The sequence below is a fragment of the Bemisia tabaci genome, chromosome 2 (genome assembly GCF_918797505.1).
Source record: "Bemisia tabaci chromosome 2, PGI_BMITA_v3".
In the NCBI taxonomy this organism is placed as follows: Eukaryota; Metazoa; Arthropoda; class Insecta; order Hemiptera; family Aleyrodidae; genus Bemisia; species Bemisia tabaci.
The window spans coordinates 29,457,376-29,482,174 of record NC_092794.1 but is presented as its reverse complement, the minus strand read 5'-3'; the positions used below and the strand labels follow the sequence as shown (position 1 = coordinate 29,482,174).

Below are 24,799 nucleotides of genomic sequence, written 5' to 3'. Positions count from 1 at the left end.
TTGTTTTCAACGTTGGATTTACGTATATTATTAATTATTGTCATGATATAAAATAAGAAAAAACCTAGAATCCTAAACATCGAAGAGAGGAAATGTCGTTGTTTGCGGGGCGAAAAATCGTTCTTGCTAAATTGTTAATTTTTATGTTGTACATTATGCAAATTCCTTTTCGTTAACAGTGAATGGAAAAAAAGAAAAACCAAACAGTCTCATGCGTTATGAATTCCACGCACGTAAGATGGCATAAATATAGAAAAGTATTTCAGTGGACTAGACATACACTTAAGATTCGTCTCGATCGAACACAAGCCCGGATGGCTCGGTCGGTAGTGTACTCGACTCGTAATAGGCAGGTCCCCAATGTGCGACACCCTATCTATTGACAAACCAACCCTTATTGCCCAATGTGCGACATTCTATCTATTGACACCGCAGAACACACATTCTATTTATGTGAGACATTCCGACCCCTTAGATCTCAACTTCAGAATTAACTAGATGAACCTATAACACCAGAAAACACCATCCATGACCACCATCTCACCATCTCATGACTCACTCAAAGAAAAACTGGAAGATAATACAAGAATTCATAACAACAATCTTACAACAGAAACAACAAGCCCTCAATGAAGATGAAGATACAAGAGATTCAGACTGCGCAGCCACCCCACCCTCCTCTCTCGATGATAAGTTCTCAGGCGATTCCGAGGTGAATGACGAAGAATAAACAGTTAGAAGACCGAGGATCTTCAATGTAGATTTATTTATATAATAATAAGTCACTATAATGGGAACATTAAAAAGGGGGACTAACATGTAAACTACTTAGGACCTTCAAATACTCTTAATTTGTACACATAGGCTTTTGGCCACAGTTCGGTTAAATCGTGGTTCCTTTTTGTAAAATATTAATAATATAATTCAATTAAAAAAAAATGGGCAGCTCCCGCGTTCAAATCCCGATAAGTCGGAAAAATTTGATAGGTCGGACAGGATGACTCTGACTCTAGGGAAATCAAGTTCACTTAAAGGTCGATTTAATTTTCATAAAAATCGCGCAATTTATATTATTTTGCAGAGGAGGGGGATGAGGGGCATGAGTGAGGAGTCGTGAACGCTTCCATGTAAACACCGACCTGTGTTCCGTATAAGCACTGATTTGGCATTCTTTATCATATTCTCGATACGAAAAACACGACGATTAAATAAACCTAGGATTAAATGGATTGCATTTTGCAAAAAGGAACCACTAGCATTGCAATGTTGCTAAGATTGTGCAACTTCTTTTGTCTTGGAGGAAAAACCCGATTATCCCTGAATAGTTTCTATTTTACTCGCTAAAAACTGTAAATTTAAGACAAAAATTACCATCTAAATTTCATAGTTTTTCACGATTTCCGCAATTTTATTGCCAAAGATGAAGTTGCACAATCATTGCAATGCTAGTGGTTCCTTTTTGCAAAATGCAATTCAAATATAACTAAGAATTCAACATTTAGAATTTGAAAATTAGAGCAATCTACTATAAGTATTTATTTTAATTCCAGCTAATTAGGTGTCAGCAGTTGCGGTTAAACCTAAATAAGGTGGAGAAATGGTGCTGGGGCCGCACCATTTCGCGGATAAAACAAAGCCTCTTCACCTTGTTACGTAAAGTTCGGGCCACTTCTTAGTGTTTTTTTTCCGAGTTAAACCTAAAGTTACTCAACTATATATCTAAATAAATCTATAAATTATTTTGATTAAAAAGATATTAACACGCACACCGAAAATTAAACACTTAACTCGGTGTTGTTAGAACAAAAGTCCGTAAAAAGCACCGAGAAGCGTACGATTTTTTTAAACAGTGTGTACTGAATTTTTCCTGGCGAAACAAAAGCCGTGCATGAGCGTAGGAAAGATGTTTGTAGGGCTCAACATTTGATACTTTTAGCATTGTTTACATTTGTTTTTGAAAGTCGATCTGACAAACGTTGGTTTAGGATTTTTATGTAAACAGAAAATTGGAATTTCCCGATTCCAATGTAATATGCAACCATAAAGTACTTATCTATCAGTTAATGTTGGACTCTTTCAATATGTTGAACATGTTCGCGTAGAATTTTGACCAAGAAAATAATATTTTGTTGCTCTAATATTTACCATGTATAAATTTCTAACCTGAATTACCTGTGGATGATAAAATGACAACATTTTGAAGGTGGATCAATGTGGACATTTTCTAAAATTTGACGTGCTAGGTATTCTGTTCTAATAAAATTTTGTGTAAGAGGAAATGGAAAAAATAAAAGAATTTTGAGGGGGCAAACAAGTTGTTTGAAGAAGGGTGGGGAGGTTGCGTGTAATGTAGGAAGACATACAAAAATGCCCCTAAAATCAAAATCTATCAAAATCAACCCTAGAAAAGACCCAAGTGGTCTCTCTGAAAGAAGTGCAAGGACATTAAAGCTAACATTTTCCTTCACTTTTCAGGTTTCAGTTCATTTGTGCAGTTTCTGCCCAAGTAAATTTCAGTGGAATCTTGTGGCTCAAATAATATTGGGGGATCCCTCTTGTTTTATCACGTCCAGAGTTATCAAAAAGTCACCAACCAGCCCGGTAACTTTTTTTCCTACTTGACATATAGAAATTTGCAACTTTGGGGATGTTCCTGGGTCTAAAGTAGCCACTTTTTGGTGCCCTCAAACTTTTAGGGGACGGTGGTCCCCTCTAAAGGGGGGGGGACTAGGAGCAACTTTTTTTCAAATAGTAGCCCCCCCCCTCCCTTTTGACAGCTCTTTCGAGAGACAATTGAAATAAGACAAATTTTGCCAGAACCACAGGTGCAAATGTTGATTTTTTTGTTGTCTTCGGAATGAGGTGGCACAAAGGGGGGGGGGGGGGGGAGGTGCTATTTGAAGAAAAAGGGTGCCTTCTAGGAATATCCCCGAAGTTTCAAATTTCTATGTCAATTAGGAAAAAAGTTACAGGGGTGGTAGGTGACTTTTGGATAACCCTGTATAAGGGATCAGATCACGCATCTCTTATCCGTCGCAACCTCCATTTTTAAGTAATATAGTTAAATTATCATATCTGTTTGGTTTTCTGTGTTCTCACCTTGCGCTTTTCGGTTTTTTTTTTTTTTTTCAGTATTTGATGAGTGGATGGGGAGGTTCCTATAGCTATCGGTGTCAACCAGTCGATTATTCAAATAGTCCAATGGCATTAAGGGTAAGTTGAAACTCTTCTACATCTTAAAACAAGACGTCCACGGGAAGAGGAAACCATGAGTGTCATGGAAAAATTTGCGCCAGGGAAGTGAGATGAATGACCGGGACGGGGGTTAAGGAGACCCAACACTCAGTCAGAAGGGTGTAATATTAGGGGTCGGAAGATTTGGTTACTGTAGATTAAAATTACAAAGCATAAGGACAGTCCGAACGTCAATTTTCTTGCGTCATAAGTATATAAAAGAAGATGTTGTCCTTCGATGAAAACGGCGGGTTTATACCAACGTCACTCGCCGTGTTTACAGAAAGATGACGTCTTCGTGATTATTGGATGGACGCAGATGCGTGGCGTTTGGATATACAGTCCACTACTTTTTACCCCTTTATAATGTGCTACCAGCGAAACTTTTTTTTTCTTGTAGCTACGTGCTACTATTCAGCCTCGTGAAGCTTTTTATTAAAAAAAAAAAAAAAAAAAAAAAAAAAAAAAAAAAAAAAAAAAAAAAAAAAAAATGATGCCTGATGGGTCGATTACATTTTTTGTAAATTTCGTCATTGTTCTATTATATTTTTCAATCATATTTTAGATCTCAACGCCTCTTCATAATCAGTCTAACAGAAGGCCCAACGAGGTATACGGCTCCTGAATGGACAGCCGGAACACATATCCTGTAAATTCGACTTCTCGTAACAATGACTGGCGTTGTGATTGAGATGAAACACTCTTCAAATCAATCCGATTAGCCGCCCTTCCTCTCAGTAACTACCGTCATGTTACGGGTAAATTGTTAAGAAATTTGATTGCCTTGTGCAGAGAGATAAATTTGATTGCCTTGCGCAGAGAGATAAATTTGATTGATGTAAATGATTTACAGCTGAACCTCGAGATGGTATGGATTTGATTTTATTGCAATATTTGAGATTCAATCAGAACGCACCACGCGGTGGAAAAACCTCCGTTATGCAAACCAATATTAGTTCAATCGAAGCACCGAACTTCAGAATAGTGAGCGGAGAGCTCAGTTCTATGAACTGAAAAACTCTATTCCGTTTGGAAGATGTTTCATATCGACTAGAGTTAGGCGTTTTCTGGCTTCGCGTGTGAGTAATGTTTTCGGTGAGCCGAGAAAACAGTTCGTTCAACTGAACCTTCGGTCAGCCGTACTGAATCCTGGCTCTGTCAACCAAATAGGTCGCTTCTCGCGACCGATGATTTAGTCGCAGTCGTCTAAACTGAAAAGCACCGACAGAAATAATCAGTTTGTAAAATCAAGGTTCTTCATCTTCTCTAGTGATTCTGCCTCTAATTTAAATCCGAAATAGTAACTCCTCCATGAAAGAAGACCCGACGAGATGTGACGTGCGGATTCTGTCGATGTTTCGACTATCGACATTTAAACCTCCATTTGAGAGCGATGCCTTTAAATTTTTCAAAATTGAAGTCAGGGTCTTTTAATATCGCGGAACGGCTTTAGAGGGCATGCAGCGACGCAGCATCCATAAGAATTGGGTGAAGGGGAAACCCTTAGAATCCAGGGAATCCAAGGAGTGTCGCACTGACTTACGTACAATGTGATTTCTAGGATATACCTTTATAGAAATACCTAGTGTAGCTGCGGGGTCTCATGGAGACTCACAAAGCGAATTTTCGAGTAGATCCGATCTAAATGTCTTTGATAACGTGTCCGCATCGTGAGACCTGCAATTCATGCTCGAGCTGCTGTTTGCGGACATTGGCTGTGGTTGTTTTATTCAGTAAACTTGCTGGACGCTGTTTTCACGCCACTTCGTGTTACAATTTCAGAACGCTGCGTTTCCAATCAGCGTTGACGTCGTTGTGTCCGTGGAGAGCCGTCAAACTTTATAGTAGACAGGCCGGGATCATTCGACTCGTGCCGTGAAAACATGACCAAGGTCGATCGAAAGGACCGGTCGCCGCCGCAGTTACTTATTTCCTAGAATTTTTTTTTCTTTTATTCATAGCTGTAAGACGATGTATTTTTTCCTTTTCCCCCACAACTGGCGCTAGTTTCCGTTATCGAATACTTTGCGCTGCCGTTCGTCGGTTTCCTCAGAAATTGTCAGGCATTTTTAAGGGTAAAGCTAGTTTTTCTCCCACTTAAATGCGAAAATCAGCTCGTCTTGGAACAGAAATTGCGTCGTGATTTTCTCGTGTAAAATTTAATCGTTCTGCAACCTTGGAGTAACACTCTTCAAACCACGAGAATGTCTCTCTTAACCTAAATAAGTTTAGCGTCGAAGTCGAAATATTGCGGAGTATTGAATAAAAGCGTTAATAAAGAGGCAACATGCTTTTAATTTTACAGTTCTTAAGACAAGGTCATAGAGCCACATATTAAAACATTCAATCAGCAGTTATCTCCATTGTAATTGGTATATGAGTAAAGCAGTCCCACATCAAAATTTATTCGACAACAATTTTTCAAATTTTTCATCCTGTTTCTTTTAACGCAACAGACTGGAATAGATGCCCTGTTTCCTTAAATTCAGTTCCTACGCACAAAAAAATAGACGTGGGCATGCATAGGCAGTACGTGAATGGCGCTTTATTTACGGGCTAAAGTTTGGTTTTTTCCCCGAGATCAGGGACAGACCAGGTCAGTTTTAACAATTGGAAGCAAGAGTGCAGTAAGTACCTCATTATGTACGCTTTCAGGAGCAGACCACAAAGTTTCCCTACGCATTGTTACAGAGCGCGGTCGAAGAATTTCAGCAGAAAAATTTCGCGCGGTCGAAGTAATAATAACTAAAAAAATAAACGCAGTCTATACAGGGTGTTTCAGACCACCCGTACCAGGCCTTTTTCTCGGTTGGTGTAGGTCGTACGAAGTCGGAGATCGCGGGGTTGAATAGGGAATCGACCCCAAGGAATCCGAATTTTGTGGTCTCGAAACCACCCCCCCACCCCTCCCCTTGGGGGGTAAAGGGGGGGGGTCACAATACTAAAAGTCACGGTTCCCCACCGAATTGCGGATAGATCGCATCATAATTGAAAAGCACGGAAAATTTCACGTGAAATTGACCCCTATAAATCTAAAATCGGACCATCTAAGGCCCAAAAATGACTCCCTAAAGAGGGGGACAGTACCCCCCTCCATAATCTCTCTTTGGTCTCAAAATGGACGTAAATTCTCCAGAAAAAGACGGTTTCCCAGGTAGTCGACCTCGAGAAATCCAAATTTCATGGTCCCGAAGCTCCTCTAGCCCCCCTTGGGGGGTAAACCGGGGGGGGGGGGCAATTTTAAAAATCGGGGCTCCTTTCCGAATCGCAAATTGATTGCATCCAAATTGAGGAGCAGAACACATTTACATCTTAAGTGACTCCTAAGAGTTCTAATAGACCCCTTGAACGGCAGAAAGTAACACCCTGAGGAGGGGGGCTTCGCCCCCGCCAAAAATTTCTCAGGATTCCTCTTTGGTCGCAAAATTGACGTCGATTCTCCAGAAAAAGACGGTTTCCTATGTAATCGACCCCGAAGACTCTAAATTTCATGTTTCCTGAGCTCCTCGGGGTCGATTACATGGGAGAAACCGTCTTTTCAGGAGAATCTACGTCCATTTTGAGACCAAAGAGAAATTATGGAGGGGGATACTGTCCCCCTCTTTAGGGGATCATTTTTGGGCCTTAGATGGTCCGATTTTGGATTTTTAGGGGTCAATTTCACTTGAAATTTTCCGTGCTTTTCAATTCTGATGCGATCTATCCGCAATTCGGTCGGGAACCGTGACTTTTAGCATCGTGACCCCCCCTTTACTCCCCAAGGGGGAGTGGGGGGGGGGGGGTTTCGAGACCACAAAATTCGGATTCCTTGGGGTTAAATCCCTATTCAACCCCGCGGTCTCCGACTTCGTACGACCTATCCCAACCGAGAAAAAGGCCTGGTACGGGTGGTCTGAAACACCCTGTATAATATCAACATAACATTAGCGCATCTGCACCAATTTTACCATTTTAACATTAGCGCATCTGACCAATTTTAACATTTTCATCAAAATCAAAGCACTTTCAGAGTTTTCAGCTGAAATTAATGATACTCGGAGACCTAACACCGCTTTGCATTTTAGCGCGGTCTACAAATGGCGCTCCCACGCACACAATACCTCACCGTTACACATACGTTCCGACGCGCAAATTACCTACATATAGGTACTGCGTTTGTTGGAGTGTATGTACACCATGTTTTGAGGTGTACAAGGACACCGTCCTCTCACGATCCACGGATCTCCGGTTCTGCCCGCGCGATTTATACATTTACGACTTCAACCCCCTCAATTTCTAACACAGGGCCTGTGATTAGGCATCCTATCACAAATTGCTGAAGACCAATTTTGAATCGGATACGCCACCCATTGAAACAGGAGTTGAAAGTGTTTTCTAAATTCAGATTGTTCCAACTCAATTGTTGTGCATTGAAACATTAGCATTAGAGAGAAGTCATCCCTTTCCGTGTTACAATTAATTTTATCGATTTAAAATTCTCTTTTTCTTTTTCATTTTGTTTAGATGGCAAGAACTTGTTGGTGGTATTATTTCTCCAAATTCACAGAATTCTTTGACACGGTAAGATATTGTTTGCATGTTTTAGTCATATCGTGGGGAAAGACGTTAGAAAAATTATCAGTAATAAATTGGAATCCTGCTTAGAGTTTTGCGATCAGTTGATTAATCGATTAATCGAATTTTTGGACGGTACGTTTTCAAATTAACAACCTGTACCCTGGGACGCCCGTTAAGATTTTCAGGAGTAAATCAACCTTTGTGCTGAATTTGAGAAACATGAATCAGGTGTGCCATACATTTTTCTCTATATGTAAGAAAACTTTAGCACAACAAATCATTTTAGTTTCTTCTCATGAAATCCTGTTTCTCCATAATATATCAGCATTTTTGGGCTTTGAGCTGAAATTTTCATAGGTTTTGTACTGATTTTTTGGAAGACCCGAAAACCAAGTGGTTTTTAATTTTCGATCAATTAGTAGCAATTAATGGACTAAACAGTAAATCGAAATTGTAACAATAGATCAATGAATCGAATAGAAAGACATTTGATTATTCAATCAATTAATCATTCTATGAACATTCTAAATCCAACTTAGTGAAATAATCCAACAAGTCCTACAAGGTCTGTTCAATTAGAACTCGGATTTTGGTGATAACTTGCTCATAGCACGTTCGAATGCGGTTTTTTGGACTTTCCTGAAAGCTAATAACATCATACTAAAAAAAGGTACTCTCACAGATTTGAAAAATTCAAATTAGCTTTTTTGGTGTACGTATGATTTGTAGTAAGGCAACATCACGAGTACTCTGCGATGTTCGAGGAATCCCTGCAAAAAAGTAATCACTTGCTCCCAGTATTGTTTTTGGCAGCTATTTTAAATGAAAACTAGCTCCTACGGGCGCCCTCCACAGCTAGCAATGGTGGTGCAGTAGCTTATTTGGAATCGGAGCAATTAGTTGAATCTATTTAATAATGATGAATAAAATGTCTGTAACAATACGTGTTTTTAGCAATACGCAATATTGCAGTTAATAAATCAGGGTCAGTCAAGCCGCAGAGAATAAGATGTCAGGATATCAAGAAGCTGTGAAGCGGAGCAGCCGAGGGATTGCGAAGGAATGTGGGTGGGGAGTGACGAACCACGATGCGACCCAAACCTCCTTCTTTGAGGTTGGTGGGAGGAAAGCTATACGAAAGAAAACGGAGATTGCCGAAAGAATGTGGCGGGAGGGGTGGCTGAGACCGTAGAGGGGGGGTACCTAGGGACGGGCAAGCAGGTAGCGGCCGGACGACCGCTCGAAACAGCTGAACTTTAATCGTCGATAAATGTAAGAAAATTTGAGAAAATCTAATAAACAATTACAGCCTGCAAATCTACAGATCAGAAGCTTTCATTTCAAAAAAACCATGCAAATCGGTCCGGTGGTTCTCTCAAAGTTAATGTCCCAAAATTCGGACTTCAGTCTGAATTAATGGGAGAAAATTCGAGCCCAGCTAAACTTCACTCGTCGATAAAAGTAAGAGCATTTGAGGAAATCGAAAAAACGATCACAGCTTGCAAATCTACAGATCAGAGGCTTTTATTTAAAACAAAAATCATGCAAATCGGTCCGGTGGTTCTCTCAATATTAACGCCCAAAGATTCGGACCTCCGTTTTAATACATTGGAGAAAATTTGAGAAAATTACAGGAGAAAATCTGAAAAAATCGGAAAACAAATTACAACCCGCAAATCTACAGCTCAGGGGTTTTCATTTAAAAAAATAGATCAGGCAAATCGGTCCGGTGGTTCTCTCAAAGTTAACGCCCAAAGATTCGGAACTTTGCATTTTAATGTATATGATTAACAATTGTTGTTCATTAAAGATTACCAATAATATTGATGCGCCTGACTAACCTCCTTTGAAACATTCCCCGCCAACATAAAAGAATTTCGGCCAATTCTGTTTCAATTGGGACAAGCAGGGAACTCCATCACTGCAAGGTTACCACAGTCAGGGAAAACCGGGAAATGTCAGGGAATTTTCTAAAGTCAGGGAAATGTCAGGGAAAATGACGAAACTGTCAGGGAAAATTTGTTAAATCACCTTCATTTGCTTTGTAGAATGGGTTTGAGATTTCGAACAACAAATTTTGCCTGAAAACGTATTTTCAATTATGCCTTCTTAACCATCCGTCACACCTTCAATTGTCAGGGAATTTCACAAAAATGTGTCAGGGAAATTAAGGAAGTGTCGGGGAATTTCATTTTCTAAATTCCATCGTAACCCTGACACTGAGTGCTGGAAGAGCGCGCCGTGAGAATGCACAGGGCGTCCCAGACCACCCATACCAGGCCATTTTCTCGGTTGTTGTAGGTTGCAGGAGGTCGAGGACCGCGGGGTTGAATAGGGAATTGACCCCAGGGAATCCGAATTTCATAGTCCCGAACCTCTCTCCCCCCCCCCAGCCTCCTCTGGGGAGTAAAGGGGGGGTTACGATCCCAAAAGTCCGAGTTCTAATAGAATTTCGATTCGGTTGCATTAAAATTGAAAAGTACTGACAATTTTACGTGAAATTGACCCCTAAATATCCCAAATCTGACCACTTTACGCCCAAAAATGATGCCTTAAAGAGGGGGACAGCAGCCCCCTCCATAGAGGCACAGAAAAGATCTAATGGGTTCTTTCAGTAACGGCATTGATTAAAGAACGATTACCAGCAATCTAAATGCTCTCAAGAAGTATTTATCGATCTGCAAAAATTCCCTTACGTTCCCGCCACTTCTTCAAAATGACTCAGCGAACATTGAGACTCGAATACATGTATCGAGTCGCATGGCTCTCGGCGATCGCAATAAAGTGTACCCTATACATGGCGCGCCTTAAATTAGTTTTTAACTCTTCAGGGTGGATTGCATGCAGCTCTACGAAATACTTCTCCTTAATCTCTGCTGTCTTTACAAATTTCAGATATTTTTCATGTTTTTAAACATTAAGTCAATGTTAATATGTCTGCGATTTGACAAAATAGCAGAGATTTAGGAGAATAATTTCATGAAGCCGAGTGCAATCCACCCCAAGGAGTGCAAAACTAGTTTTTCCCAATGGAAGTGGAATTAACATCAATGTTGGCGGGGATCGTTTCGATGGAGGTAAAAGTGGGGCATCAATATTATTTGTAATTAGTGTTCAAGGAAAATGGAAGTGGAATTAACATCAATGTTGGCGGGGATCGTTTCGATGGAGGTAAAAGTGGGGCATCAATATTATTTGTAATTAGTGTTCAAGGAAAAACAATTGTTAATTTTCATTTAAAATAGCTGCCAAAAACAATACTGTGAGCAACTGATTACTTTTTTCCAGATACTCCTAAAGCATCGCAGAGTACTTGTGAGGTTGCCTTACTACGAATCGTATACCAATAAAGCTAGTTTGAATTTTTCAAATGTATCGTTCTTCAATATATTATCAGCATTTAGGAGAGTTTAAGAAAACCCCTTTTGCTCGTGACTTGCGCTAGTTATCACCAAAATCCGGTTCCTAATTCAGCAGACTCTTAGATCCATGTTCAAAATCATTCACTGTTCCCTGACTTTGTGTCGGGACCCTCCGATATCAAGTTAACATCTTTCATTAGGGTTATAAGTTAGGTCGCCATCATCTCACTGAAGAAGTTTAATACTTGTAGTTGATGCTCCAAGTTTTTCGAACAACGTTTACTATCCTCAGATTGACCGTAGTACCTATGATGTAATTATTATCAAACATAGTAGTATAATTGAATAATATTTGGATTCAATAAAACTAAACTTTCCACATTTTATTACTATTTTACCACTCCTTTATCAATTCGTAATATTACCATCGGTAATAGGATTTTATCACTTTCTTATTCAACAAAAGCTGATTTAGTAATTTGTAATGCCTTCATTCTTGATAACTTAGAGTGCGCATAGTTCACAGGAATTTTCCTCAGTTTTTTTTTTTTTTTTCAACTATATTAAGTCACGAAAAACGAGCTCAAAGTTGCATATTTTGAACTCATATTTAATCGCGTGTTGCCAGATCTTCCAAGATGGCGGCGGCGGATGTCCGTCAGAGAATGGCCTCACTGTTGACCTCGCGGTTGCGGCGAATTACCTCTGCTGCGTTTGATAGTCCGAGAAACGACGACCACGCGCCGCGACGCGACGCAACGCGCGCGGACTGTCGAACGCGGCAGTGGTAACTCGCCGTGACGCACAGTGTATCGAGTCAATCAGAGAGGTCGGACATGAAATTTTTAACTGAAATTGCAAATTTTGATGTTTAAATCGTCATATTCTAAATTTTATGGAGTGCGTCGAGTCGAAAATTTCACAAGGAATCCACTGGAACCACTTTAAAACCCTTTAAATTCTGTATAAACGGAGTTATGAGCTTTTAAAGTTTCCAAATTTTGTCCGACCTCCCCCATTGACTCGATCCGTTGTGCGGCGTCGAGCGTTTAAATGGGAGTTCAAAGCACACAAGTTTGAGCTGGTTTTTCGTGGCTCAATACTGTTCAAAAGAACCAGGGGGAATTCCTGTGAACTACTCTCGCTATCGAGTTTTCGAAAGTGCAAGAATTAAAAATTACTGTAGGTAACAAGCTCATTAGAGTTGTATTTGTATTTTTAGGCTTGTGACCCCCCTCCCCCCGTTTGTTTTCTTCATGTTATCATTGTCTCGGGCTGCTTCAAATTTTTATCCTTTAGCCTTTACCAGAATCTCTTAGAGACTAAGCTCTTTCTATCAACTAATGTATCAGATAAATGATCCTGTCAGGTTTTACAAATGAACGTTGTTATTCCTATTACATCGTTGTCTCCTTTTTTACAGTTGTTCTTTATGTTGAGAAAAAAATTCGAACATGTCTCTACAATCCACGTTATTCATCACGGTTGCATGCCACATGTCAGGTTTTACAAATGAACGTTGTTTTCCCTACTACATTACGTTTAATGTCTCCTTTTTTACAGTTGTTCTTCATATTGAGGAAGAAATTCGAACATGTCTCTACACTCCACGTTATTCATCACGGTTGCATGCCAATGAGTGTCTGGATGGGAATGAAATTTGCTCCAGGTACCAAAATATAATTAAGAATTAGTCTCCTATTGTAACTTAAGTTTCCTGCCACCTTTAAATACAAAGATACAACCTAACTTGTGATAAAAAAATCCAATATCTAGCTGCCTGCATTTGAGTCACAAAATGAACTCACAATCAGACTGAGAGAGAGAGCGTGATCAGCTTAAGCAGATGACTTAGAATACGAAGGGGTCACGCCGAAAGATCTCTATGTCAACCAGTCTGGCTCTTTTTAGACCTCATCAGTCGATCACACTCACATATTGAGCCCAGCTCTACATCCCGCAGAATTTTACGATATTAAATTTTTAGCCGTGGCACTTTTTAAAACTAGTTTTAATTTGGTCTCAGAATTGTTTCAAAGTTATTTTCTGGACTTGTCTGAAAGGAAATTTTACGTGCCTTAAAAAGAGTATGATACATTTCACTAAAATGAAACGTTCAAGATATATAAATGAGATAAGAGGCCGCAGGTTTCGCGAAGTTTTTGCCGCGGCAATTTTTGAAACCCGTATTCTTGGTCTCAAAAATGTTTTTTAATCCATTTTATGTATCAGCCAATAGGAAATTTTACGCTCTTTATACAATATCCTATGACATTTTCCTCTGAAATGAACCGTTCAATAGAAAAACGATAAAAAAAAGGTCACCGGGCTATTGATTTTTGGCCGCGGTCGTTTTTCAAAGCCCTTAATGTGTGTCGCGAATTTTTTCTTGACAAAATATTCGTAATAAAAAGATAGGAAATTTTACTTGCTATAAAAAAGGTCATATGATATTATCCCCTAAAATCAACCGTTGCGGAGGTATCTGTCATAAACAAATGCGTTCAGCGAAAATACGGTGCTTTGTCCTGATCGTGAGGTTCATCTAACAACGCATTAACGCTGCCGCTTGACGCAGAAGTTGAGAATTTTTCAACTTTCTGCGTCAGCGTTGCGTTGTTCAGCGGCACCGCGTTACGAGCGCGTTACATTCGGAACGGTCCCGTAGTAACAAAGAGGTTCAACATCGCCGCGTTGCCGCTAACGCAAGCCCTTGCGTTCATTGGAAATCAGGCTTAAGAGGCAGCTGTATTTTTGACGCCACCACTCCGGCGCGCTTGCAACTTTGCTTAAACATAGTTCTGACCTCCCTCGTAACGAATTGGGCAATATAAGACCTCAAAAGTGGTGCCTCTGGCCGCTGCGCCCCGCGAATAACGGAAAAAAGTGTGTTTGAAAACGCACGGAAGACCCTCTTTTTCGGTCCTCTAAAAGTGTCTTACCTTTTGCCTATAGACTTTCCCCGTAAAGAGCGAGGCGGCTGACCGGCAGACTCGGAAAGTAGCTATCCCATTCTTTGAAATTGCGAAAGGAGCCCCTGTCAAAACGGTCTCATTGAAACCCGTAGGAAATCCCAATGGGAACCCGTAGCAAATTAGTCCAGGCAAACAAGGAAAAGAGCCTGCAAAAATCCCGGGTAGCAATGTTTTCATCGATTTCTATGTAATTTTTGACGCTGAATCCGAATTTCAACTTTGCGCCATTAAATTCGGACCGGAAAGTTGCTAAATTTGGCAAAAATGGCCTAAAATCGGACTTTTTTCCGGATTATGGCCTGTAACTTGCCAAAAATTGATCTGACGATAAAATTAGTTAATTTCAGAAATAAAGCTCGTTAAATTTCCTATAAAAAAGTTCCTAAACACTTTTTTGCTCAAGGCAAAATCCAGCGGGCGGGCTCGATCCGAACTTTGTAAAATGTGCGAAAATTGCGCATACTGTAATGTGTTGGGTTATCCTTATTATTTACATCAACTCATTTCACTAAGTGTAAATTTTATCATCTTCACTTAATTTGTGCAGAAATTACTCGTCGGACGATTAAAACAGGAGACATCGGGCAAAAACCGCGAAAAACACAATTTTTGCTCATTTTTCAAAGTTTGGAGCCCGCCAGCGCGCTTGATTTTGCCTTGAGCAAAAAAGTATATAAGAACTTTTTTATAGGAAATTTAACGAGCTTTATTTCTGAAAATAACTAATTTTATCGTCAGATCAATTTTTGGCAAGTTACAGGCCATAATCCGGAAAAAAGTCCGATTTTAGGCCATTTTTGCCAAATTTGGCAACTTTCCGGTCCGAATTTAATTTTGCAAAGTTGAAATCCGGATTCAGCGTCAAAAATTACATAGGAATCGATGAAAACATTGCTACCCGGGATTTTTGCAGGTTATAGCCCTTTTCATCATAGCTTTGATTAACGCCGTGTTTTCTCAGGCTTCTTTCTTTTTCCTATTATTATTTATTTTTTTTTTTCGATATCATGTACTAGGTACTTACACTAAATACACTGGTGTATTTTACGCCACATACTGACTTGATAACTCAAAACTATTTTGAAAATATTTTCAAAACTTTTTAAGGAATATTTTAAAAATGTTTACCTGCAATATTTTTGAATTATTTTAAAAATACTTTTTGTAAACATTTTCAAAATATTACCTAAACAAGTTTTCAAAATATTTTCAAAGTATTTTGTGCTAACTGGGTATGTTTCACGGGCACTTGCTAGCAGGTTTGATGAAACCCCTTTTGGAGCATTTAATTGAATGTTATTCCTAGACTGTATCGGGTCTTAGTGAAAAAATCAGTGTTGGGTATGAATTAAAAAGAAAATAAATTAATAATATGTGTTAGTTCGTAATGTCTCTCTAAAAGCGTCCGAATCGCGAAAATCCCATTTTAGATACCAACGTAATTAATAATTAAAGCAGAAGATTATTTCTTGCTCGCCGACAGTCGATAGTGACGTATTCCAATGAATTGCTGTCAGCGAATTTCCTCCGATACCAAAACTTTTCAGACTGAACTGGAGTACTAGTGTGGCGTGGCACAACCAACAATACCTGATATTTTTTACCCATTTTTCACTGCGTTGTATTTCTTCGGACAAGTAAAACGCTGTCACCGATATTTTAGTAATCGTAGTCAAAAGCACCAACCCTCTTTTTTACTGACGGAGGATTTTCAAATTGTGCTCCTGAAAAGATTTCTCCTGTGACACTCGTGTACATTTTTCTCTGAATCCGATGAAGATATTTTCAATTTTTTCCCCGTTACATTACTGATTTTCCGTTATGGAAGCAAGCTGAAGCGTTTTTTTAAAATTTTGGACGATTAAAATTTTCAGAGGTTACCGAAGTTGAAGAAAGATCCATAATTTTTAAACGAATTTCAAGAAACGATCAATATTCAACGTTCAAAATGTTCAAAAACAGGTCGTTTATATAGGCGGCCATTAATTACACAACTAAACAAAACTCGTCCAAATATCTTTAACGGTTCCTGAGAAGAAGGTACATGCAGTAACGACTATTTCCATGCTTTAGCAGAGAAAAGTGGTCTCCTTTGTCATAAACTTCCAAATTAAAAATCGTACAGTTTAAAGGAAAATATATGTATGCATGATTTGTCTACTAGCAAGGGCAATGCAAGAAGTTGCTACTTTCCAGTTAAGATACAATTTAACGTCCTTTAACGACAAGAAAACAGACTGATCCGTCAGGTACTCATGGTTTTTGGACGCAGGTAACAGTTTTCAAATTGTTCGACTCGAAAAATTTGCCGTTGTAGACTTAGCGGGCCTCCTACGGACTCCAGTTCAAGACCGAGAATACCTGCAGCTGTCATTAACAAGGCAATTTTTGAGACGGCAAGAATTCACCACGCCGCGACTTGGCTCTCGACGAAACAAAATCGTAATGCTTCGTAATTTCACTTTAAGTCAGGTCAAACGAAATTTGTGTGTGTTGGGGATACCTATCGGCTCCAAAATTTGAAAAACAGAATACCAAAGTAGACATGTTCAAAATTTGGAGCTAAAAGGACGATATTTAGAGGGTGCTGACTCCCTCTCTACACGAAAAACGCCCACTTCGCGATTTCTTCCAAGGATTCATGTCACTTTCGAGGAAGCAGGATTTTCGACGGTCGGTTTTTCGCTAGTCCAAAGGGCCTTAGTAGGTCTCTCTGGCCGCCCCACGGGTCCCAAGAGTCCTCTCTGCCTGTCCCATAGGTTCCAGATGGTCTCCCATGGGTACCAACAGGTTTACTTCCCCATCCTATGGGTTCCCATTGGTCCCCATGAAAACCCAATTGGTTCCCATTGGTCCCCATGAAATTCATAATGGAACCCGTGGGACCGTTTTGACAGGGAGGCCACTTTGAGGCTCTTGAAATGTCCTTTTACGTTGTTTCACAACCTTTAGGGTCAGTTGGGGTAATTCCGTCACGGAGGCCGTAATATTGAGGTTAGGGAATTTTCGCTCTAGTATGTTGTTGCCAACGTTCAGTTGGTTACCCTGAGTGATTTGGTTCTCAATTTTTGTTTATTTACAAGTAATAACGGGAGTTACCGTGGGGGTGTGAAAGACGAATCAAATTATAAAACGCATAGCTTCCCTCTCAAGTGTTATAGGTAAGAAAGAATATCTTTATATTCAACAACCATTATTTCTATAGGTTGTTCTGTTGATGAATAACCAATTTTGTCCGTTCTTCGAAAGATCAATGAACCTCTGTCCAGATTTAGCTAAGACCGGAATTATCCCATCGGAAAAACACCGGTGGGGTAATTCCGTTTATTCAAGGTATTTTCCAATGGCGTAGTTCCGGTTTCACCCTAATCTGGACAGAGGTTCATTGATCATTCGAAAAACAGACAAAATTGGTTATTAATTAATAGAGCAACTCCTGGAAATATTGGTTGTTGAATGTAGAGATGATTTCTTTTACCTATAACACTTTGGAGGGAAGTTACGCGTTTTATAATTTTATTTTTCACGGTAACTCCCGTTATCGTAAACAAACAAAAAAATGAGAACCAAATCTTTCAGGGTGACCAACTGAACGTTGGTAACAATATACTAGCGCGAAAATTCTCTAACCTTAATATTACGAACTCGATGATGCCCATCTCGTATGGAACGGGGTGATTCCAGACGCTATGAAATAATTCACCATAAAATTTTGACACCATTTTTTTCAACAAAAATTAGCCTAACTAGCTCCCCACGGTATAAGGAACTGGCTGTTTAAAAAAAAGCGCGCGCGCTTTTTAGTTTAAGTGTCGGGCCTCAGTTGTTCTGTCTCTTTAAGCGACCCGCGCGTCCACCGCGGGAAGAGTGTATTTTCCGACGGGAGGGGGGATCAATCTTTTGAGGTTATATTTTCGTTTACACTGTTGGATTTTTCGAAGGACTTCATGTCGCCGGACTGTAATTAAAAGCCCAATCTGCAATAATTAAATGTCAGACATGAAAAAATTTCAATAAACGATGCGGCAAGTTTGAATGACGATGGCTCAATCTCCGTGACTTATTGTGCGACAACATCGCCGCCATGTCCACCAATTTTCAGTCCTTGACCCACTGTGCAACTACATTGCCGTCTTGTCCACCAATTTTCAATCCGTGACCCACTGTGCGACTGAATTGCAGTCTTGTCCACCAATTTTCAGTTCGTGACCCACTGTGCGACAACATTGCCGTCTCGTCCACCAATTCTCAGTCCGTGACCCACTGTGCGGCCCTGCTCCCCTCTAGCCGCGCACCCCCCGTCTAAAACTTTCAAAGCTCGCCATTTTTAAACGGTGCGGCCGATTTTGCTCAAATTTAATACCACCTTAGTACTTAGTAAGATCTACATCCTACAAACATTTCGGGGGAAAATATCGTAATTTGCGCGAGTTATCGCGACCACAAAATTGAACCTGCCCCCACTTCTCACCCCCACCTTTTGAAATCTAACACTGCGATCTCGGTTTTTTTTTGCGCAAAATGATTGTCCTGTTCCTCTACTTTACACCGCAAAAAGTTTTACCCAAAAAACTTTGAAAATGGGGGAAATATAACCCAAGAAAAATCGGGAAAACCACGATATATATATATATATATATATATATATATGTGTGTGTGTGTGTGTGTGTGTGTGTGTGTGTGTGTGTGTGTGTGTGTGTGTGTGCATGTCTTACATCAGAAGTGGGGCCGAGACTGTGGAGTGTGCCTCAGAACTGGGGCAGACCATGAAAATACCCAACAGAACTGGGGCTGCCTCACTTATGGGCCGTGCCCCACTTCTGGAAAATATCCCCAAAACCCCCCCAAAAAACCCCGAAAACCCTTGAGAGCCCCCGGGGCGGCCAGGTTAGGTTAGGTTAGGTTAGGTAGGTTAGGTTATGTTAGGTTAGGTTAGGTTAGGTCAGGTTAGGTTAGGTCAGGTTAGGTTAGGTCAGGTTAGGTTAGGTTAGGTTAGGTCAGGTTAGGTTAGGTCAGGTTAGGTTAGGTTAGGTCAGGTTAGGTTAGGAAGGCCTAAGGATGAGTCAAGTAAGGTTTGGTTAGGTTAGAATGGGTTAAATAAGCCTTTTTTCGCAAGGTGCCCCACTTCTGTTGTGAAACATAACTGTGTGTGTGTGTGTGTGTGTGTAATCTACAACCCCTGATCGATATACTGTTAGTATATACGCTTTTATAATATAAAGGTTGTAGAACAACGTAAAAGCACATTTCAAGATCCTCAAAATGGCCTCTCAGAGTGGTCTCTTAGCCGGTCAGCCGCTTGAACTCGGATCTGTCTGTCAGGGCATAAATTTGATTTAATTTTGTTCAACCTCATCAGCACTCAATGATTTTGCCATCGGATAAATTTTTTTCCTAAGTAAGGATACGTTTCATTCACTAACATAATGTCTCACTTTTACCTGAGTACTATAAGAGGCATATTTAATACACATCTGAAACGAGTTCACTCATCTTTTTATCTTGATGTTTTTTAATTGTTTTACAAGTGACCAATTTGCACCCTAGATGATATGAAACTAATTTAAGGTTTTATTTTGATCCCTTTTTCAATAGGTGGCCACAGCACATTCTTTGCCCTTTTAAATACGTTCGTCCATATCATCATGTACTTCTACTACATGGTCGCTGCAATGGGTCCTCGCTTCCAAAAATACATCTGGTGGAAGAAATATCTGACCTCGCTGCAAATGGTTCAATTTGTCTTCATCTTCACTCATCAACTCCAACTGCTGTTCATTGAATGCAACTATCCCAAGAGCTTCATGATATGGATAGCACTCCACGGAATCATGTTTCTATTCCTCTTCTCCGACTTTTACAAAGTCAAATACACACAAAACGGCAAGAAGGGTCACCAAGGAGCTTGCATGGTGAGAACCGTGGAGTGTCTCAATTTTATTTTTATGTTTCATGCTTCATGAAGAATGAACAAATCAAGAAACAACATCGTGATGTTCTAATTTAACCTATTGATCACCATGCAAGTTTCACTGAGGCCAAACATTTCTTTTTCATTCAACACCCTCAAAATATTCATATGCTAAAACTACGGTGAAAATAAGTCGCAGGTTGCACCTCCCTGTTTTTATATGAGTTTTACAGGCTACGTCATGCAGGTCAAGACAGTGAGCTAAGAAGCATTCATTACAAGTGCGTTACAAGTGACTTTGAACATAAGCACCGTTAACATCCTCTCACCTAAAATAATCGATGTACAATCATACATAGAGCTCTGTATCTCAAAGCAGGGCTGAATCTAGGGGGAAGTGGGTACATGTGCCCTGGTCGCCATTTTACGGAGGGGGGGGGGGGCGTCAAAATGGCTATGACTGTTTTTTTTTCGAGAGAGAGGGGGGAGGGAGGAGGGTTTCGAACACTGAAACAGGAATGACATGAAACATCTTTCTTTCATTGCATTAATTTATTTCTACCTTGTAATCGGAGGGAGCTCTTTCTGTTCATTATTTGCTGAGTCAATGCACCTTTGAAGATTTTTACATGTATATACAGGGTTATCCAAAAGTCACCTACCACCCCTGTAACCTTTTTCCTAATTGAGATAGAAGTTTGAAACTTTGGGAATGTTCCTCGGTTTAAGGTAGCAACTTTTTGGTCCCCCCAAAATTTTGGGGGCGGTCCCCCAAAGGAAAGGAAAACTTCAAGTTGCAACCCCCGTTTTGTGATACCTCATTCGAAAGATAATAAAAAAAGAAATTTTTTGGCGTAATTCGCAGGGTAAAATGTTGATTTTTGACAAAATGGCGGCCTATCAAAGTTCAAAATGGCGGAAATTTGGCATCTCCGTTTTTTATCGGCGGATTGGTCTGAAACTCAGAATCCTAGGGTTTTTCGGGACGAGAAAAACGATTCTGGCAGTAGTTTTCCAGAAATGCCAGTCCTTTTCGAAATGGCGGCTTAGAACGGGAAGTGGATATTTAGGCTGCTTATCGTCGGATTTGTATGAGACTGGGTATCCGGGGGTATTTCGGCACGAGGAGAACGAATCTTTCATTGGATTTTTGAAGTTTTTAAAAATTTTAAAATGGCGGCAAAAATGCAAATGGCGATGGTGGATGCGGATTTTCCGTTATTTTTCCGCCACCATTTTGACGATTTTCAGTGTTTCCAAAATCTAATGGAAGATTAATTTTTTTCGAGCCAAAAACCACCAGAGTATTGACTTTTGTGCAAATCCATCGGTAAACAGCCGCGGTATGGATTTTCCGTCACTTTTCGCCGCCATTTTAAAGTTTTTAAAGATTCCAAAAATCCAATGAAAGATTCGTTCTTCTCGTGCCGAAGTACCCCCGGATACATAGTCTCATACAAATTCGACGATCAGCAGCCTAAATATCCACTTCCCGCTCTAAGCCGCCATTTTAACCGCCGCCATTTTGAAAAGGACTGAAATTTCTGGAAAACTACTGCCAGAATCGTTTTTCTCGTCCCGAAAAACTCTAGGATTCTGAGTTTCAGACCAATCCGCCGATTAAAAACGGAGATGCCAAAAATCCGCCATTTTGAACTTTGACCGGCCGCCATTTTGTCAAAAATCAACATTTTACCCTGCGAATTACGCCAAAAAATTTCTTCTTTTATTATCTTTCGAATGAGGTATCACAAAACGGGGGTTGCCATTTGAAAAAAAAAGTTAGCCCCCGCCCCCTTTAAGGGGAACCGCCCCCAAAATTTTGGGGGGACCAAAAAGTTGCTACCTGAAACCGAGGAACATTCCCAAAGTTTCAAACTTCTATCTCAATTAGGACAAAAGTTACAGGAGTGGTAGGTGACTTTTGGATAACCCTGTATATCTATCATCAACAATTTACAAAAGGGCAAAATTTTTTTGGTTCTTTTCTTTTAAGGAGCATCTGAAATCTGAAATCATCGTCATCCCTTGTCTTATGGGTAAAGTCTGAGGATGAGGATCGCCAAGTCTAATATTTTTGTTGCATACGGGATCATTGAATATAAGGAGAAAAGAGTCCCAAATTCAAGGCAGGAAATTAAAATAGTGGCTGGCAATTACATTGCAAGCATATTAAGCTATGAAAGAAGATAGGGGGACAAAGCGACCCCTGATAAGTTAGAAAAAAAAAACGGCCTTCACTCTTGGGAGAACCACCTAACTTAGAATACATTCGAAAAGAGGGGGGCGCCGAGTTTGAGGTACTTACCGAAGTAAGAAAATAATTGAAGACAATGAGGACATAACTGATTCACCTAAATTACTTTTTATTGTAGTGTTAAAAGCATAGATGGTCAATTGTTTAACCCTGTGCGATCAGGGGCGGACTGAGCAGGGGGGTGGGAGGGGGGGGGGGGTCGCCTCCCTGAACTTGCCAAGAGGGGCCAAAAAGGAGCCTCTTTTGACAAGTTCTGACATAACTGAGGGGCCCTTTTGGACCTTTCTACGAAATCCCACCGGGGGATCTTTGAGCCCATTTTAATATTTTTTACCTCTTTTCAAAAGTATAGCAAACCATAATACATAATTTTATAGTTGTACCATCCAAAAGCATTCATTCCACCACTGTTCAAACTACTATCAAAGCTAATATGTATCTGTATATAAAATCAGCAACAGCTCTACATTTCCTGTGAGCCAAGATGAGAACCTAGATTGTAGCTCTTATCTCTCATTCAAGATACCTCTTACGATGGAGAAGGTCAGAGGCTCCTCCATTGAAAACGCTTCAATAAATTATAACAAAGTCAGCTTTTAGCATAATATCTATGCATTATCCGTATAATTTGGTGGTGAGCTCATAAGAACACCCAGTTCTGAAAAGTATTTCAGTGTGTTTTGAGAGGAATGTTTTGAAACCTGCGAATACCTCTGGCTGAAACTTGTTTGAAGTTTAAGCCCCAAAACTTTCACGAAACCAATAAATCATTGACAAAGGAAAGAATACTGGTTCAACTTGTATTTCCCTGATGAATGCAAATGATTTGAAACTATCTAGAACGAGCCTCGGTCAATTTTCAGTCAAGTAAGTAACCCTTGTTTGCTGCGAGGTGAAAACAGTTGGTAGAAGGAACAAGTTTATATACATAGGCTGTCCCAAAACAACTGGCACTAAGGCTGTCATTCGGGAACTACAATAGATATCGATATGCGGTTTGCAGGAGGTGATAGCTCATACTTTTAGCTCTTAAACGAGCCTAAGTTGAGCTAGTTTGGTTAAAAACTCAACGAGTTACATCAATTTTCCCGAGACATGTAAGAAATACCCCTACGGATTTTTCGGTAATTTTTCATTCCGTTAACTTTGCCTCCGCAAGCTGTACAATTGGTTCAGACGTTATGAATCAAGTTCCCACTTGTCTGGATGTAACTTTGAACTGGTCAGCAAGTGTTTTCATCACAGCCGAGAAGTTTTTTTCTGTTTGCAAAGTCAGTCTAGTGAAATTGTCCGGCCTGATAACGCGTTTTTTGGTGTTTCGTCATGAGTTCACCCGCGGAGTTGAAGCAAGACCAGCGATACGCAATTCGATATTGCGTTCGTCGTGAATTATCGGTCTCTGAAACTGTGAATAAAATGACAGTGGCTCAGAAGTGTTTCAGAAGCAGATAATTCACGACGAACGCAATATCGAATTGCGTATCGTTGGTCTTGCTTCGACTCCGCGGGTGAACTCATGACGAAACACCAAAAAACGCGTTATCAGGCCGGACAATTTCACTAGACTGACTTTGCAAACAGAAAAAAACTTCTCGGCTGTGATGAAAACACTTGCTGACCAGTTCAAAGTTGCATCCCGACAAGTGAGAACTTGATTCATAACGTCTGAACCAATTGTACAGCTTGCGGAGGCAAAGTTAACGGAATGAAAAATTACCGAACAATCCGTAGGGGTATTTCTTACACGTCTCGGGAAAATTGATGTAACTCGTTGAGTTTTTAACCAAATTAGCTCAACTTAGGCTCGTTTAAGAGCTAAGAGTATGAGCTATCACCTCCTGCAAACCGCACATCGATAGCTATTGTAGTTCCCGAATGGCAGCCTTAGTGCTAGTTGTTTTGGGACAGCCTATGTATTAGTTTTATAAACTAGGAATGAGTGATGATGATGGAAATTTAAAAAGTCGAAATCTAACTTTGACCATTTACAAAGGGAAGAAAATAAATAAAATCGATGCTTTTTGCAGAACGGTTTCTAAATTATTTTTGTTGTGTTTAAAATGCTCCTTTCGAAATTTTACCAAAGTTATCTACTTTCTCCTTTGTTTATGTTTTAGCCTGTCCTGGAGGAGGAAAAGGCAAATGCTAAAGTCAATGGTCAAGCAAACGGTCAAGCCAATGGTCAAGCCAACGGAAAAGCAAATGGACACATCAGTAATGGAAAAGTCTCCTCCAACTATACAACTCCTCAATCAAAAGTATCGAATTCAGTCTATTATTCGAACAGTATTACAAATGGTTTTATGGCCTCAGAAGAAAGCCGGAAAAGCAAGTAGCATAATTCAACAGATTTTTTTACATGGTTATTTTCAATTTTTTTTTTACAGTTTTCCATTTGAAAACTTTAAAAAGTTCTCAGAGTATTATGTTTTTTCATAGTTATCTGAGCTGGGTGAAAGAACAGTCTTACAAGTCTCAGAGAAAAACGTTTGACTCGTAAGCT

At 40.0% G+C, this 24,799-nt stretch overlaps 2 protein-coding genes across 8 annotated transcripts in view; both read left to right on the top strand.

The window, feature by feature from the left end:
• The window catches only part of LOC140224046 (uncharacterized), a 185,004-nt gene that overhangs the window by 86,834 nt on the left and 73,371 nt on the right, over positions 1-24,799 (top strand). The window lies entirely within an intron of this gene.
• The window catches only part of LOC109038525 (very long chain fatty acid elongase AAEL008004), a 324,320-nt gene that overhangs the window by 292,696 nt on the left and 6,825 nt on the right, over positions 1-24,799 (top strand). For 5 of the 7 annotated variants that reach the window (XM_072297083.1, XM_019053598.2, XM_072297084.1 and 2 more), the window contains 5 exons: positions 3,133-3,213; positions 7,738-7,794; positions 12,717-12,822; positions 19,724-20,040; positions 24,414-24,624. In XM_072297083.1, the coding sequence (XP_072153184.1) occupies positions 3,133-3,213; positions 7,738-7,794; positions 12,717-12,822; positions 19,724-20,040; positions 24,414-24,624 (772 nt within the window). Of the gene's footprint in view, positions 1-3,132; positions 3,214-7,737; positions 7,795-12,716; positions 12,823-19,723; positions 20,041-24,413; positions 24,659-24,799 lie in introns of all 7 variants that reach the window. The other 2 variants (XM_072297086.1, XM_072297087.1) reach the window with 2 other exon arrangements.